This window comes from Somniosus microcephalus, chromosome 3, assembly GCF_052327205.1.
Source record: "Somniosus microcephalus isolate GS21.2 chromosome 3, FLI_Smic_1.0, whole genome shotgun sequence".
Taxonomy (NCBI): Eukaryota; Metazoa; Chordata; class Chondrichthyes; order Squaliformes; family Somniosidae; genus Somniosus; species Somniosus microcephalus.
Window position 1 is genome coordinate 93,311,804 of NC_140989.1, and position 17,842 is coordinate 93,329,645.

The window sequence follows — 17,842 nt, forward strand, 5'->3', positions numbered from 1 at the left end:
TATTACAGTGATTCCTTCCTTTATTAACATAGCCACCCCACCTCCCCTTCCTTCCTGCCTGTCCTTCCTGATCGTTAAATAACCTGGTATGTTTAATTCCCAGGCATTGTCACCCTGCAGCCATGTTTCTGTAATGGCCACAAGATCATACCCATATGTAGTTATTTGTGCCATTAACTCATCTATTTTGTTACGAATGCTACGTGCATTCAGATAAAGAACTTTCAAAGATGTTTTGTGACACTTAGTTCCTGCTTTTGCCCTTTTTATTACTTTACCTTTTACTCCATACCTTCTGCCCCTTCCTGACATGCTCTGGTTTTTAATTTCCCCACTGCTACCTAAGTCTATGACCTTCTCTGTTGTCATTTTTATTATTTGCTCTCTAGGAACCTCCCCCCCACTAGTTAGTTTAAAGCCCTCTCTACAGCCCTAGTTATATGATCCGCCAGGACTCTAGTCCCAGCACTGGCCAAGTGAAGCCCGTCCCAATGGAACAGCTCCCTCCTGCCCCAGTACTGGTGCCAGTGTCCCAGGAAGCAAAACCCATTTCTCCCACACCAGTCTTTGAGCCACGCATTTAACTCTCTAATTTTATTTGTCCTAGCCAAATTCGCTCGTGGCTCAGGTCCTTGTGGTTCTGCTTTTTAATTTGGCCCCTAGCTGCTCAAACTCCCTCAGCAGAACCTCCTTCCTTGTCCTATCTATGTCGTTGGTACCAACATGGACCACGACAACTGGATCCTCCCCCTCCCACTCCAAGTTTCTCTCCAGTCCAGAGGAGATGTCCTTAACCCTGGCACCGGGCAGCCTTCGGGACTCTCGCTCTCGGCTGCAGAGAACTCTATCTATCCCCCTAACGATACTATCCCCTACCACTACAACATTTCTTTTAACTCCCCCCACTTGAATGGGCCCCTGCTCCACGGTGCTGTGGCCAGGTTGTTCATCCTCCCTGCAGTCCCTGTTCCCATCCTCAAAGAATCCAGTCACCGTCAATCTCCGCCAACTCCGGCCGAGACTCCACAAATTTTGAAACTTTGGACCGGTCTGTCCGGGCGCTCGGACCTCTCCCAGTTGCCCTCCCTGGAAAATAATAAAATATGCTAATCTCAGGAGGAGACAGACCCCCGGTCAGCGGGGTAGATCATGCAAGGATTTATTAAAACAGCTGGGCCCCAAGCTCTGAAAATCATGGCACCAGGATGAATAAAGGGAAACACAGTGATTTTCCCGCCTGGCCCTCAGGTTTCAATGTCTGATAATCAAAAAAACTTACCAAGATAATCTCAAGCAGTGAACTCGCCCAACACGCGTTGCAAATGGAGTCCAACAGCGTGCATGCACAGTCTTTGTATCTGAGACTATTACTATAGTCTCAAACACACAGGCAAAAATGGGAGACTGACCCCCGGTTTAGGACTTGTGTCTCAGCAGCAGCCAATCACAGGTGGCATGGTGAATATTAAGACAGCGCATGCAAAAATCGTGAGTTTTTGCTGTTGAGTTCGAGAATCAGTTGGCAGGCTGGATAGAATCCATTGGTGGGCCAGATATGTTTCATTTTCTGTTTTTGTCCACTCCTGAAATCAAGGGCGCGGAGTTTCTGGTCAGCGGCGAAGCAAAGGCGTTCGCCACTGGCCCCAAAGAAAGCTGCCCACAGAGATCGCAAGATCTCTGTGGTGAGACGTTTGCCTTTTTCATATTTGCCATGGCAGCTGTCTCTCATTCTGCCAGCACGTTTCACACCTAATCTAGAGCCGTCTTTTGTCTCCACTAGTCCTATCACCATCTCGTCTCATTTTGAATACCTCTTAATGGCCTAGAAATTGAGTGGGCTTAGCGCCCATTTTGCGGCGCTAGAGGGCATTGTGCTGGACTTACAGCCGGTTTTGAAATTGACTAGGGCCCAACATCGGCGTTACACCGGTAGCGCTGCGCCGGCACCGATGACGTCATCGGTGTGCGCAGCGTCCCGGTTGCCGTGTTGACGGGCCCCAGCGCCGAAATTCAGTTGCGGCCGCCTCGCCCGTGGCAGCCGCAACTAAGACTCTGGCAACAGAGTCTTGCACGACTTTGCGCCGGCGCATAAAGGTGGAGCGGCGGCCGGCCGCTTTCCCGCTGGCCGCCTGCCCGCACCTCCCTCCCCGGACTCCCCCACCCCCCCTCCGCGGAACAGATGCTTCTCGGCTGCGAGCCCGGCACTTCCCCGAGGTGCCGGGCTCATTTTTGTGGCGATTTAACCGGCCAGCGGGCGGGTGCAGGCAGCTCCTCCTTAACTGAAGGAGGAGGCCTGCACTTCCCGAGCCTGCCGCACCGCATCGGGCGCCGCAGCGCCGGAATAGTGCCGCAATGCGGCGTGTAGCGCCAGTTTTCAGGCGCAAACAGCCTTCAGTAGCGCCGGCAGCCGTTTGGGCGCGGCGCTACTGAATTTTTGGCGCGCACAGCGCGACTTAGCACCGGCGCTAAATTTCCGGCGTTAAGCCCCGGCGCAGCGCAAACTCAATTTCTAGGCCAATGTCTCTTCATTTCTCTTTTGTTCTCTCCCAGCCTGGCCTTTCAATCTATTTAATTTCCTGTGCCTTTCCAGTCTTGACAAAGAGTTTGACTCGAAACGTTGACTCTATTTCTCTCTCCACAGATGTTGCCTGGCCTGCTGAGTTTTTCCAGCATTTTCTGTTGTTATTTCGGATTTCCAGCATCCGCAGTATTTTGCTATAGAACCTAAAATATCTGGAACAAACTTTTAAAAAATGTTAAATTTCTTAAAAATTGTAACTTTTATCACAATGGAGAAATTTGACGCTCCACAAAATTAAAATTTGTTTTTCAGGGCCATAATGTTTGTTTAAGTTGCACTTAATCCAACAAGGCCTGGCATTTAATGGGGTATTTAACTGCGATATTAAAAGCCCATGTTTTTGTCAGTTTCACTGATTACACTTGATTGCCAGCTAAGGGGGGAGGGGGGCACAGCGCAGCCGGTGTTGGAGCAGTGAATGACTGACCGCAACTTTAGGATTTCCGCGTTTAGATGCCGTTAGTTCGCCGTTATTACCCACTGCAAATTCTGGCCCGATATCTCAATACACATGAAATAAAATATTTTGTGAAATGAAATAAAATTGATGGTGTTTGAATTTGTAGTATGCCATAATTTTTAATTTTTGAAAAGCATCTATATCTATCTAGTCCGTCTGTCTGTCCGCTGTCTGTCTGTCCGCTATACAGTCAAAAGTTATAGAGCGTACCTACACATATGTTATATCAAAAGAAAGCTGATGATCAGGGGAGTGTCATAGGCGTATTTACTTTTTGGTCAGACAAAAATTGTTCGGACAGTATACATAAAACGTTCAAAAATCCGCTCATTAGCGGTTGACCAATCCTACCGCTCATTAGCGTTGACTGACATGATGGTTGACCAATCCTACAGTTCAGTGACCTGATGGTTAACCAATCGGTGCCTCACGGGCGGGACCTAATCCTGCAGCCTCCCGAAACTTCGCCGCCATTTTTTCCCCTACTTTTCCTCAACAGCGAGCAGGGCAGCTGCATCGGCCCGCCGAGCGGGAGGTGAGTTGGGGTCACTCGGGCCGGGCCTCGCAACCGCTCGGCCCGACACACAGAGCGGGGGAGTGGCAGCGGGCGGCCATCAACCGCGCGGCCCGAGACACAAAGCCGGGGAGCGGTAGCGGACGGCCATCAACCGCGCGGCCCTCTAAACTGCCCTGGCAACGCCGGGGCCCCCTGCTAGTTTTATATAAAAATGCATCCTCATTGCACTTTTTCTTTTTAAATATTTTCTCTGAATGGTGGACACTATATTGATTCTGTCTACCCTCTTCTGCCAAGCAGCCTAGACATTTCTTAATATAGGGAAAGAGCCCTGGCATGTAAAAAGGACATCCCCATTTTGCTGCACTTCTGGCAAGATGACATTCTAAAATGCATCAGAAATTGGAGCAGACCCTCCTCCTTACTCCAGGCATACAACAACAATTCATGTGAGCTCTTTTGAAATGGCAACTAAAGCCTTTAAGAGCTATTTCAGCCCACTTCATCAACAATCTGCTTGCTGCTCCAAAGCCCTGCTACTTCAATAGCAGGACCAGAAAATTTCCCTTATTATGTTGTTGAGTGAAAACAACAATAACCCTGAGTACTTCATAAGTGCATTTGTATTGATTTATCCTTTGTATATTGCTCTCTTTATTAATCAAATAATACACATATATTTAACATCGTTCCTTTTCTTACATATGGGACATATAGAGGTCAATAAAGCTCCGAGTGTGAAGCTTTGCCCACCATGAGCACATGTTAGAAACTTGAGCACATATTTCCCACAATTTTCCATCTTGGACAGAAAGGGCTCGAACTTCACAGGACCGTGGAGGCGGGAATGGAGGCGTGTGGGGTGTTAAAATTGCAAAAAATGGCGGGCGGGCCCAATCCCGCCTCCAAGCAATTTTCAAGAAATCGTGTTTACTGCTCCTTTCTCCGTCCCGCCTCCAAGAGGTGGGATAGGCCCTTAAGGCCCTTAACAAGCACTAAATTGCCTCTATTATCCCATCTTGAAAGATTTTAACCCTTTTCTAACGTGAAACACGCCTGCTCTGAAATACGATGGTGAAACCTGGCGGGAGTACAGTTGGATTGCTGACTATTAGCTGCAGCTCCACCATTAAATAGGATATTTGATCAGCCATCATTTGCAGGTGGCAGGACTTTGTTGTCTCAGGTCTGGGGGAACTTTTAGAAGGCATAACCACAGCTGTGGAAGTTTGGAGCCTGACACTCATCTCCAGTGTGACTTCCTGAAAAACCCCTCTCGCCACCTTCACTGAGTGCTTCCTCAACTGAGGCATATACCAAGTAATCCTAAGCCCTCAATGTGGAAGTCCCATTAGCGAAATGACAGATGCCACAACTGCAGCAGTAGCCATCAGATTTTTTATTTACAGTAACCATCTGATGGCTTTTTAACATTAAACATCAAATTTCACCCAAGTGACTACCCTTGTGACTATTTGTGCAGTATCTTTCTCTTACGCGTGCTCCTACGTGGTGCTTTCCCTGTGGCTTCAGCAGATGTGGAGGCCCCTTGCTCACTTTCTTGCTGCTCCTGTCTCGACACCTTTGGCGGGCGTCCTCTGGGGTTGTGAACCTGTGAGGGCTCGCCAACAGTCTGCTGCTCCTGCGGCTGTGCAGGGGTTGAGACGCCGATCTCAGTTAGGTGTGGACTCTGGTGGGGCTCTGACCGAAGGCTCTGCAGTGGCATGGAAGTGTGAGCGCTTGGAGAGGAGCCCCCACTTCCTTGATGTCTGCCATCAACTTCCCTCTCATGGGTCAGGTCCCCCTCAGCGCTTGCAAGTGGCTTGAAAGCACCTTGCTGCACATCAAGGGGGCCATGGGGACCTGTATCTGCACTGGCAGTCCTACTCAAGGACTTCCATGCAGGTCTGGTTTCTCTGTTCAATAGATGACCATCGCTCCTCCAGAGATGTCATTCTATTCAGAACACTCACCATGTTTTCTGCACTCTGGCGACTTATCACCTCCATGGAGGTTGCCATCCTTTCCATGGTGATGCGTTCATGCGCCAATGACTCCACAAAGGCTCTACTCATGTTCGCAATGGACTCCTCCATTCGCTCCACACTCGCAGCGACCCTGAAGACAAAACCTGCCAGAGACTCCTGCATCTGTTCCTGGAGTTCCAGCACCGCTGATTTTGTGGATGGACCCAGAGGCAGAGGGTCGACATGCAGCTGAGCCGAGCTGGCAGAGTCCTGCGCTCTCCGACGAGGACTCTCCACTGCTGTCCCTGTCTCCACCATCTGCTGATGCTCACTTGTGAGCTGTGATATACCAGGTGACAACACTACTCTATCTCGCGATGGTCCCACCGAGGTGTGAGTGTTTGCGCTGGTGCAGGGTGCGGTGAATTCTGCTGACGCTGCGCCCTCAGAGGTTGCAGCTTCCTCTGAGGAGTCTGGATGCTCAGGCTCTTCCTCCTGACTAGTGGGGACGGGTGCTGTTGAAGGTCCTGTGGGGGAGTAAAGGAAAGAGTCAAAGATGTGATGCCAAGGTTACATGCACATTGCATATTGCAGATGATCATAAGTCCATCTGTTAGAGCTTCAGAATCATTATCAGCGACTCATGCAATGTCAATGAGAGAGATAGAAAACGATTCTGTCACCAGCTTGCTGTGATGCAGCCGTCTGTCCGTCCCCCACTTGCGCATCGTCCTCCACTCCCACGATCTCCAGGACCACCTCCTTCCAGGGGGTGAGCTGGGCTACTGAGGGTGGCCCTCCTCCTGTCCTTGCTCTTTCCCTCTTATTGTGAGCTCTCTTTTCCTGCAATGAGGGAGACAAGTGGAGTTTGAGTGAGAATGAAGGAGTGAGTGTAGGGAATCCATAGCATAGATGCTTAGAAGGAGACAAAGATGGAGTGAGGTGGCAAGACCAAGGGCCCTCCCTGTGTGTTGTAAGTTGTTTTCATAGCATCACAATGATAGGGTGTGTGAGGGCTGCATAGTCGAATAGTTAGGTGAATGTGACCATAGAGAGAGAGGGAATGGGTAAGGGTGCATGGATGTCAGTGTCAAGTGGGATGTGGAGGAAGAGATTGCTAAAGCTGAGTGCTGGTGAGGAGAGGCAATGGGGATCAGATTGAGGGTGATGGGAAAGTCATACTCACTTTTCCAGTGCGCAGAAGGTCATGAAACCTCTTCCTGCAGTGAAGCCAGGTTCTGCGGGGTATTGACAAAGAGTTGACCTCCTGGGCCACCTGGATCCACACAGACTTGGTCTGCTGGGGAGGCTGCTTCCTCCCTGAAGAAGGGAAGAGCACCGCTTTATTGGCTCTTGCTCCCTCCACTAATGCTTGCAGGGCAACGTCATCAAACCTGGGAGCAGACCTAGGTCTCTCGCTGGTCCTTCTGCCTCCAGGTCCCTCTAACATGAAAGGTCAAAAGGTTGGAAGTCTGCAGAAGAAGCAAGGCTTGTTGCAGACCTTAAATGCAGCAGCAATGATGACGTAATCGGAGGCGAGTTTCAGACTGAAAAAACTAATTGGACCATGGGTTCCCACACGCTGGAACTCAATTGCCCACTTAAGTTAAAATCGCATCATTCTCCCACATCGATTTCGAATCGGGTGGCTAACACGAAAAGTGGATTACACGACCCCAGCCCGCCCCAGTAACAAAATCGAGCCCAAAGTGTGCACCTGAATTTCCAGTATGCACTTCCGGTGGGCAAAGTTGTGCGCTGGGACCACAGATTAGTAAAATTACCTCTATACTGTGAAATCCGTTCAGAAATATGTTTAACTACTGTTGAAATGTCAATATGTTTTTGAGGTAATTAACCATAGACAATCTCATTGTGGCTCTTCGTTTTGTTAGTGAAATAAATGGATGGCAATCTCCACTTAATGCCCATTGCTTATAATTCATTTTTCAGTCTTGAGGGACAATAGGGGTTTTGATAAAATAAATAGGGAGAAACTGTTTCCACTGGTAGATGGGTTGGTAACCAGAGGATACTAATTTAAGGTAATTGTAAAAGAGCCAGAGGGGAGATGAGGAGAAATATTTTTACGGAGCGAGTTATGATGATCTGGAATGGACTGCCTGAAAGGATGGTGGAAGCAGATTCAATAATAACTTTCAAAAGGGAATTGGATAAATACTTGAAGGGGAAAAAATGCAGGGCTATAGGGAAAGAGCAGGGTAATGGAATTAATTGGTTAACTCTTTCAAAGAGCCGGCATAGGGATGATGGGCCCAATGGCCTCCTTCTGTGCTGTATGATTCTATGATTATAGGTTGTATCTTAAACAGTCCAAACACTCAATTACATGGAAAGTTGCCATATTTTTTATTAAAGATTATACTTATATAATCATCATGCCATTATATTTTATAGCTTGTTTTGTATTTTGTGTTTTTAAGGTACAGAGGATACGATTGTCGAAATAATCTCTTCTACACCCAAGCTGCTGAAGTGGTCTACCATGTTGCTGCTGTTGCTATTGTTTATAATCGACAACAGCATTCACAGAGATTCTATCTTGGACATGATGATGATATACTCTCTCTAGCCATTCATCCAATAAAGGACTATGTGGCTACTGGGCAGGTATTTACAAATCCTATAAACAGTTTCATTGGTAAATACAATTCAATCATTTATTTTGTATTTGATGTATATAACCTGTGCCAAGGAGGCATTCAGAGGGTTGTGGGTTCGATTCCACGCCAGAGAATTGAGCACAAAAACCTGCACTGTTAGATGAGACATTAAACGCTCTCTCAGGTAGACGTAAAAGATCCCATGGCACTATTTCGAAGAAGAGCAGGGGAGTTATCCCCAGTGCCCTGGCCAATATTTATCCCTTAATCAATATCACAAAAACAGATTATTTGGTCATTATCACATTGCTGTTGCTGGGAGTTTGCTGAGCGCAAATTGGTTGCCGTGTTTCCTACATTACAACAGTGACTACACTTCAAAAGTACTTAATTGATTGTAAAGTGCTTTGGGACATCCCGAGGTTGTGAAAGGCGCTATATAAATGCAAGTCGGAACATAAGAACATAAGAAATAGAAGCAGGAGTAGGCCATACAGCCACTTGAGCCTGCTCCGCCATTCAAGAAGATCATAGCTGATCTTCTACCTCAACTCCACTTTCTCGCCTACTCCCCATATCCTTTGTTCTCACATTGAACAACTTCTCCTTTGACTCCACTCACTTCCTCCAAATCAAAGGTGTTGCTATAGGACCCCGCATGGGTCCTAGCTATGCTTGCCTTTTTGTGGGATATGTGGAACATTCTTTGTTCCAGTCCTACTCAGGTCCTCTCCCTCACCTCTTTTTCTGGTACATTGATGACTGTATCGGTGCCGTTTCCTGCTCTTGCCCTGAACTAGAAAATTTAATTAACTTTGCTTCCAATTTCCACCCTTCCCTCACCTTCACATGGTCCATCTCCGACTCTTCCCTTCCCTTCCTCGACTTCTCCGTCTCCATCTCCATCTCTGGGGATAGGTTATTGACAAACATTCACTACAAGCCCACTGACTCCCACAGCTACCTGGACTACACTTCCTCCCACCCCGCTTCCTGTAAGGACTCTATTCCATTCTCCCAGTTTCTCCGTCTCTGCCGTATCTGCTCTGACGATGCCACCTTCCATACCAGTGCTTCCGACATGTCTTCCTTTTTCCTCAACCGAGGATTCCCCTCTACTGTGGCTGACACGGCCCTTGACTGTGTCCGTTCTATCTCCCGCACTTCTGCCCCTCCCTCCCGGAACCATGATAGGGTTCCCCTTGTCCTCATTTTCACCCCACCAGCCTCCACATTCAACTGATTATCCTCCGCCATTTCCGCCACCTCCAGCATGATCCCACCACCAAACACATCTTCCCCTCGCCTCCCCTTTCAGCATTCTGAAGGGACCGCTCCCTCCACGACACCCTGGTCCACTCCTCTATCACCCCCAACAACCCTTCCCCAAGCGCAGGAGATGCAACACATGCCGTTATACCTCCCCCCTTCCCACTGTCCAGGGCCTCAAACACCCCTTCCAGGTGAAGCAGCGATTTACTTGTACTTCTTGCAATTTAGTATACTGTATTCGCTGCTCACGATGCGGTCTCCTCTACATTGGGGGACCAAACGCAGATTGGGTGACCGCTTTGTGGAACACCTCCGTTCAGTCCATAAGGGGGACCCCGAGCTTCCGGTCGCCTGTCACTTTAATTCTCCGCTCCATTCCCACTCAGACCTCACCGTCCTCGGCCTCTTACATTGTTCCACGGAAGCTCAGCGTAAGCTCGAGGAACAGCACCTCAGCTTTCGATTAGGCACTTTACAGCCTTCTGGACTCAACTTAGAGTTCAACAATTTCAGATCATAACCTCGGCCCCTATCATAGATATCTTTTTTCCACACTTTTTTCTCTTCTCTCCCACATGGCAGCTGTCTTTCATTCTGCCTGCGCAATTTACACTTCATCTTGAGCCATCTTTTGTTTCTTAACCTGTCCCATTACAATCTCCTTTTGCCTTGAATATCTCTTAATGTCTCTTAACCTCTCCGGCCTTCTATCCAATCACAGACCTTCCCTTTTGTTCTTTCATCCCCTCCCCCCTTTCCGAGCTCCCACACTTGCTTAAAAATCTGTTCCATTTCCTGCTTTTTTCCAGTTCTGACAAAGGGTCATCGACCTGAAACGTTAACTCTGTTTCTCTCTTCACAGATGCTGCCTGACCTGCTGAGTATCTCCAGCATTTTCTGTTTTTACCCCATATCCCTTGATTCCATTAGAGTCCAAAAATCTATCGATCTCTGTCTTGAATATACTCAACGCCTGAGCATCCACAGTCCTCTGGGGTAGAGAATTCCAAAAGATTCACACCCTCTGGGTGAAGAAATTTCTCCTCATCTCAGTCCTAAATGGCTGACCCATTATTCTGAGACTATGCCCCCTAATTCTAGACTCTGCAGCCAGGGGTAACAGCCTCTTAGTATCTACCCTGTCACGCCCTCTCAGAATCTTATATCTTTCAATGAGATCGCCTCTCATTCTTCTAAATTCCAGAGCCTGTAGGCCCATGCTACTCAATCCAAGGAATCAATCTAGTGAACCCTCGTTGAATCCCCTCTAATGCAAGTATGTCCTTCCTTAGGTACGGAGACCAAAACTGTGGTCCAGGTGTGGTCTCACCAAAGCCCTGCACAATTGCAGCAAGACTTCCTTACTCTTGTACTCCAACCTCCTTGCATTTGCTTTCCTAATTACTTGTTGTACCTGTATGTTAACTTTCTGTGTTTCGTGTACGAGGACACCCAAATCCCTCTGATCACCAACATTTAATAGTTTCTCACCATTTAAAAAATATTCTGTTTTTCTATTCTTCCTACCAAAGTGAATAACCTCACATTTCCCCACATTATACTCCATCTGCCACCTTCTTGCCCACTCATTTAACCTGTCTATATCCCTTTGCAGACTCTGGGGGAGAAATTGGGTATAGCCCCGTTTGGGGCGCTAGAATTGACGCTGCGCAAATTTTATCGCCAGGCGCAACTTATCGCCATCTCGAGCGATATTGGGTTGCTGCGCCCCTAAAGGTGATTGCGGCGTTGATTCAGACGCTGCACGGGAGTCTCAAGGCGCTAACCCAGCGACGCTACTCAATATGTCGGCGGCCGGGCACAGCGCAGGTGCTGTCAATAATCGATTATCCCGAGACATGCTGACGCCGGCCAGCTCTTAAAGGGGCGGGTCAATTAGGAGCAGCAGCCACACTCTGCGCCTTGTAGGCCTCAAAATCGGCGCTGTGCTTTCTGTGGCGTTCCAGACTTTGAACATATGGAGAGGGTGAGGCAGAGAGCGGAGCGCTTTACCGATGGGGCATTGGATGCTTTGGTCGGCGAAGTGGAGCGCCGGTGAGCTGTGCTGTACCCCGACAATGGCAGGAGGCCTCATCAGAGCGAGTACTGCAGGGCTTGGAGGGAAGTTTGTCAAAGAGTGACCTCAAGCAGCGTGGTGTCCAGGACTCCTGTGCAATGCAGGAAGAAGTTCAACGACCTCACTCGGGTCATTAGGGTGAGTGCCTTTTTCGCCATCTTCTTCATCCCTCCATCTGCACCTGACATTATGGCCAGAGGGTGCGCGAAGCCCCAATGGCCATCTGTCAGCCAGCACCCATGGCCCTTTCTGGAAACACACACGCACATTCAGCTCAATGCATAATGGAAGGGCTATTCTACCATGGGGGGCATGTGATGTCAGCTCAATGCATAATGGAAGGGCTATTCTACCATGGGGGGCATGTGATGTCAGCTCAATGCATAATGGAAGGGCTATTCTACCATGGGGGGCATGTGATGTCAGCTTAGGCCAGCATGTTTCATCACTTCCCGTCCTTTCTCCTGCAGGCCAAGCTGGCCAGGAACCAGAGGGAGCAGCTTCGTACCGGAGGAGGCCCTCCTCAGCTGCAGACACTGACGGACCTGGAGGAACGAGTCCACCAGATTGTTGGAGGCCGGATGATTGGTCCTGTCACCACTGGAGCTGCCGACCCCATTGTGCACAGCGATGGTAAGGTCATCACCTTTTTGAACTCTCTCCTTCCACTTGTTCCCCCCACCAGCATGCTTTTTCACTCTGGACCCATGTCAGAGCATTGCAGCACTCATGCATCCCTTGCTGCCACCCTGTCCTTTCGCTAAAGCCACTCTTCAACCTCCCTGCTTTCAGATGCTGCATCACCAGCTCGGGAGCCGGGCCCTCAAGCTGCCACTGCCACTGACTCTGGAGGCGACGAGCAGGAGGAAGCCGGACCATCCCTGCCATGCTCAGGCGAGCCAGCTCCTCTGCAGACTGGGGAGACTACTTCCCTGGAGGGGAACGGGGGGGAATGCTCTGAGGAGGAAGCAGTTCCAGGAACCAGCGGGCTGCAGCAACGCAAGGGGGGTAGGGAAGCTCAGGGGCCGTCTCCCTGGAGGGCGAGTCAGGCCGCGAGTACTGCTGCACAGAGCGCAGAAGAGGTGCGTTCCCTCGCTGAAATGAGCACCCAGGTTCGGCTCAGGCACACTGAGCTCATGGCTGCAGTGGCAAGGATGCCTGAATCCATCGAGACACTGTCCAAGACTTCGGGGCAGCACAGGCAAGGAGTGTGCAGGACTTAGGGGCAGCACAGGCAAGGAGTGCGCAGGACTTTGGGGCAGCACTGGAAAGGACTGTCCAGGGCATCGGGACATCACTCGAAAGGACTGTCCACGGCTTCGGGGCAGCACTGGAAAGGACTGTCCAGGGCTTCACCGAAGCACTGGCACCTGCCACGCAAGTGCTGAGTGCTGCCACGCAGTCACTCGCTGGTCTCATGGAGACGCATATTGAGGCCACGCGACCAATGACTGCTGCCACCCTCGCTGGATCAGGCGGGATTACCCGGGGCCCTTGCAGCACTACAGCAGGGCATCAATCTGTGGACCAGCCGATTGGTGCGCATGCTGCGGTGCTGCCCCGTCAGAGTGCCAGTCGACCAGGGAGCTGCTGTCCGCTCTCAGGATGTCAGCATTCCTGATGCCACCACTGGCACGTCTCCACTGCAGCTGCCACCACCTGCAGGACAGACTGCTTCCACCCATGCACAGTTGGAGCAGTCAGCATCCGGGCCCTCCAAGGCCAGAGGTCATCCAGGACGTCCCTCAGGGGCATCTGCGCTTTCGGACAGCCAGCAGGCCTCCCCCAGCCTTGATGCAGCCACTGGGGTCCCATTACGGAGGAGCTGCAGGGAGGGAAGGGGCCGATCTCGCAAGAGAAGTAGATCACCATCAAGAGGGAAAGAGTAGAAGGTGCAGCTGAGACGTCTTATTTGTAGAAATCAAGGCCGTGGATGCTGGTCTGAATGTTAGTAATATTTTGGATAGCCTCCCGGGTATGCGAGGCACTTATGTGTTAGTGTGTTAGTTTTGCTTTCTGTAGCCATTGCTTTGTCATGTTGGAAGGAAGCACATTTTGCAAAATAAACAACTTTTTTTATTCACATAGGCCATGTCTGCTATTTACATTCACTGCCCTTCACAGGCTTTGGGTTATCCGGACGTTTCCATTCCTGCTCTTCGAATGGCTCCAAGCATTCCGTCAGAGGGGCCTAGAAGCGGCTTGTTATCAGCCTCTGATGGACGGCCCTTCCAGTTTGTACCTCCCTCCCGTCTTGGTCCTTCTCCTCCTCCTCCTCCGCTGGTGCTTCAATGTCTGGTGGCATTGGCTGGGTGCGTAGGATGGCGAGGTTATGCAGCATGCAACAGACAACCACGAAGTGGGAGACTCGCTCTGGTGAGTACTACAAGGCGCCTCCGGAATGGTCGAGACAGCGGAACCGCTGCTTCAGCACACCGATTGTGTGCTCCACAATGTTCCTCGTCGCCTGATGGCTCGCATTGAAGCGCTCTTCAGCAGGAGTGCTGGGCGAATGGAGCGGGGTCATCAGCCATGGGCACAGAGGATAGCCCTTGTCACCGAGAAGCCAGCCTCCTGGGTGAGCTGGGGCCTCGAATAGGTCTGCAACTGAAGTCTGGCGCAGGATGAAGGCGTCGTGGCTGCTGCCAGGGAACTGCACATTGACTGTGAGGATCAGCTGTCGGTGGTCACAGACCAGCTGAACATTCAAGGAATGGAACCCCTTGCGGTTGCGGAACTCCTCCGGATTCAAAACAGGCGCCCGCAAAGCCACGTGCATGCAGTCAATGGCGCCCTGCACCATGGGGAAGTCTGCTATTGCTGCGAAGCCCTCTGCGCGCTCCCGCTGCTTCTCCAGTGTTACAGGGAAGGAGATGTACTGCCGCCTCCTTTTAAATAGGGCATCTGTTACTTGACGGATGCAGCAATGCACCGCAAACTGCGATATGTTGGCGATGTCTCCAGTTGCGGCCTGAAAGGAGCCGCTTGCATAGAAATTCAGGGCAACAGTCTCATCTTGACAGCCACCGACAGAGAGGTCCTGCACCTTATCTGAGGCTGCAGATCTGGCTGAAGCAGGTGGCACAGCTCAGTCACCACCTCCTTTCTGAAGCGCAGCCTTCTAAGACACTGCTTCTCTGACATGTTCAAGTAAGAGAACTGCTGTCGGAAAACCCTGGCAGCGTAAGGTCTGGTGTGGCAACGTCTGTTGGCCCTCCTCCGTCTGGCCATTCCTGCCCCTCTCTCCCTGTGTCTCTGTGCCCTTTCCAGATGGTTCAGCAGCAGGACGTTCCCCTCCAATGCAGCCCCCATAATAATAGCGCACAAGAAATTGTTAACGTTGTAAATGCTCACCAGCAGCAAGATGATGGTCAGAAGGCTGAAGTTCCTCTGGCCAGCACTGGCTCACTGGTGCAATGGCTCTCAGAGTGCAGCTCAGCAACTCTGTGAAAGTCTCGAGGAAGTTGTGCTCCCAAAATGGCTGCCGCTTTTATACCAGTGCAGTCCCCTTTAAAGAGCGCCCCCCCAGCCCGAGAGCGACTGGGGAACATTCCAGGTAAGTGGTCCTTATTAGCGCCAGGCGGAACGGAGGCGCGCAACACTGAATTTCCGGTCCGGGGCGCCCAAAAGGCGTTGCACACTGAAATGATGTCATGATCTGCCTGCGCCCGCGAGCGGGCGCTAAGGTTTAGCGCCGGCGCAAAATGCCCACTCAATATGTGAGGAGGCGCTGGGTTCACTGCACCCGGCCGAAAATTGGCTAACGCCCCACTTCTCGACCTCTTTAGGCGCTAATTGGAGGCGCTGCCAACCGAATTTCTCCCCCTCTTTGGCCCAGAAATTCGGGTCTCCACGGGGTACTCACCCGTAAGCCCAATGGAAGTGCCGGTTTCCTGCATGCACTGCGCATGCGCGGGAAACCGGCACTTCCGTTCCCCTGAACGAAGGGGTTCAGAGGTCAAACGCATGCGCAGGAGAGGCTGTGCGTGCGCATCGAACTTACGTTTTTTTTGCAGGTTTTCCCAGGAGGGTAAGTCTCCAGAAGTTAGACATGTAAAAAGCAGTCGCAAGGCCTGCTTTTTACAAGGTAAGTAGTGAATTAATTAAAATTAAAACATTTTTTCCACAGGTTTATTATTTTTAAATACTTTAAAGAAAGGTAAGTTTAATTTTAGCCCTGTTCGAAAATTTTCAAAAAATTTTCAAAAAATTTAAATTATTGTTTAAAATAGTTATATCATGTAATTTATAGTTTATTTAAAAAATGTGATTTAAAAAAAATTTATTTGAAGATTTAGTGATGTTTTGGGGCTTATAGTATTTATAAGTTTGACAGCCCTTCCTGTCAAACTTATGAATGAAGCATTCCCTGCTCCGATTGGCTCCCCATGGCCCACGTGATCCCAGGGGACGCATCAAACTAACTACGCCCCTGGGATACGCAAGCACTGCGCGCCGGCAGTTGGAGCAGGCCCAGGATCGGAATCCCATGCGGGCCCACAGCACAATGGCCGGCGCACAAGATAAGTGCAGGTCGGGGGCTTACACCCGCAGGAAGCCCCCGACCCAAATTTCTGGGCCATTATGATTTTCTAAGTGCCCTGTTACCACTTCCTTGATAATGGATTCCAGCATTTCCCGACGACTGATGTCAAGCTAACTGGCCTGTAGTTCCCCATTTTCTCTCTCCCTCCTTTCTTGAATAGCGGTGTTACATTTGCTACCTTCCAATCCACTAGGACCATTCCAGAATCTAAGAAATGTTGGAAGATCATAACCAATGCATCCACTATCTCTGCAGCCACTTCTGTTAGAACCCTAGGATGTAGGCCATCAGGTCCAGGGGATTTGTCAGCTTTAAGTCCCATTAATTTCTCCAGTACTTTTTCTTTACTAATATTAATTACTTTAAGTTCCTCACTCTCGTTAGACCCTTGGCACCCAACTATTTCTGCTATGTTTTTTGCATCTTCTACTGTGAAGACAGATACAAAGGGCTGAATTTTAATGGGGAAAGTGGGTTGTGGGCAGGGGTCTCCGAAGCGGTCGGGAAACCCGGGAGAACGGGTTTTCCACAGGCCCTGCCAATTATAACCGCTGAGCATGATTTGCATGGAAACCCTCTGTTTCCCATCCACAGCCAGCCAGACTTAGAGGCTGGCTGGCTCCAGACGGGTAGTCCTGCGGCACTAGGGCACACAGAGGAGGGTGGGAAAGATCGCATGGGGGCCGACGGAACATGTGGGGAATCTCAACAAGATCGCGGGCCGGGAGGAGCACGGGGGTGAGGGTGTGTGGTCAACAAGATCGCAGGGTGGGAGGAGCACGGAGGGTTCTCAACAAGATCACGGGCCGGGAGGAGCATGGGGATGGGGGGGTGTGGTCAACTAAGGTCGCGGGCTGGGAGGAGCACGGGGGTGGGGGGGTGTGGTCAACAAGATCGCGGGCTGGGAGGAGCATGGGGGTGGGGGGGTGTGGTCAACAAGATCGCGGGCTGGGAGGAGCACGGGGGTGGGGGTGTGTGGACAACAAGATCACGGGCTGGGAGGAGCACAGGGGTGGGGGTGTGTGGTCAACAAGGTCGCGGGCTGGGAGGAGCACGGGGGTTCTCAACAAGATCGCAGGGTGGGAGGAGCACGGGGGTGGGGGGGTGTGGGGTGTGGTCAACAAGATCGCGGGCCGGGAGGAGCACGGGGGTTCTCAACAAGATCGCAGGGTGGGAGGAGCACGAGGGTGGGGGGGTGTGGTCAACAAGATCGTGGGCCGGGAGGAGCACGGGGGTGGGGGTGTGTGGTCAACAAGATCGCGGGCTGGGAGGAGCACGGGGGTTCTCAACAAGATCGCAGGGTGGGAGGAGCACGGGGGTGGGGGGGTGTGGTCAACAAGATCGCGGGCTGGGAGGAGCACAGGGGTTCTCAACAAGATCGCGGGCCGGGAGGAGCACGGGGGTGGGGGGGGGTGTGGTCAACAAGATCGCGGGCTGGGAGGAGCACGGGGTGGGGGTGTGGTCAACAAGATCGCGGGCTGGGAGGAGCACGGGGTGGGGGTGTGTGGTCAACAAGATCGCGGGCTGGGAGGAGCACGGGGGTTCTCAACAAGATCGCAGGGTGGGAGGAGCACGGGCGTGGGGAGAGTGTGGTCAACAAGATCGCGGGCTGGGAGGAGCACGGGGGTGGGGGTGTGTGGTCAACAAGATCGCGGGGTGGGAGGAGCACGGGGGTGGGGAGAGTGTGGTCAACAAGATCGCGGGCTGGGAGGAGCACGGGGGTTCTCAACAAGATCGCGGGGTGGGAGGAGCACGGGGGTGGGGAGAGTGTGGTCAACAAGATCGCGGGGTGGGAGTA

The 17,842-nt window shown here is 51.1% G+C and overlaps 1 protein-coding gene across 8 annotated transcripts in view; it reads left to right on the forward strand.

Moving 5' to 3' along the window:
- The window catches only part of eml6 (EMAP like 6), an 844,856-nt gene that overhangs the window by 420,230 nt on the left and 406,784 nt on the right, over positions 1-17,842 (forward strand). For all 8 annotated transcript variants that reach the window (XM_085981352.1, XM_085981349.1, XM_085981353.1 and 5 more), the window contains one exon: positions 7,970-8,156. In XM_085981352.1, coding sequence (XP_085837478.1) covers positions 7,970-8,156 — 187 coding nt within the window. The remainder of the gene's footprint in view (positions 1-7,969; positions 8,157-17,842) is intronic.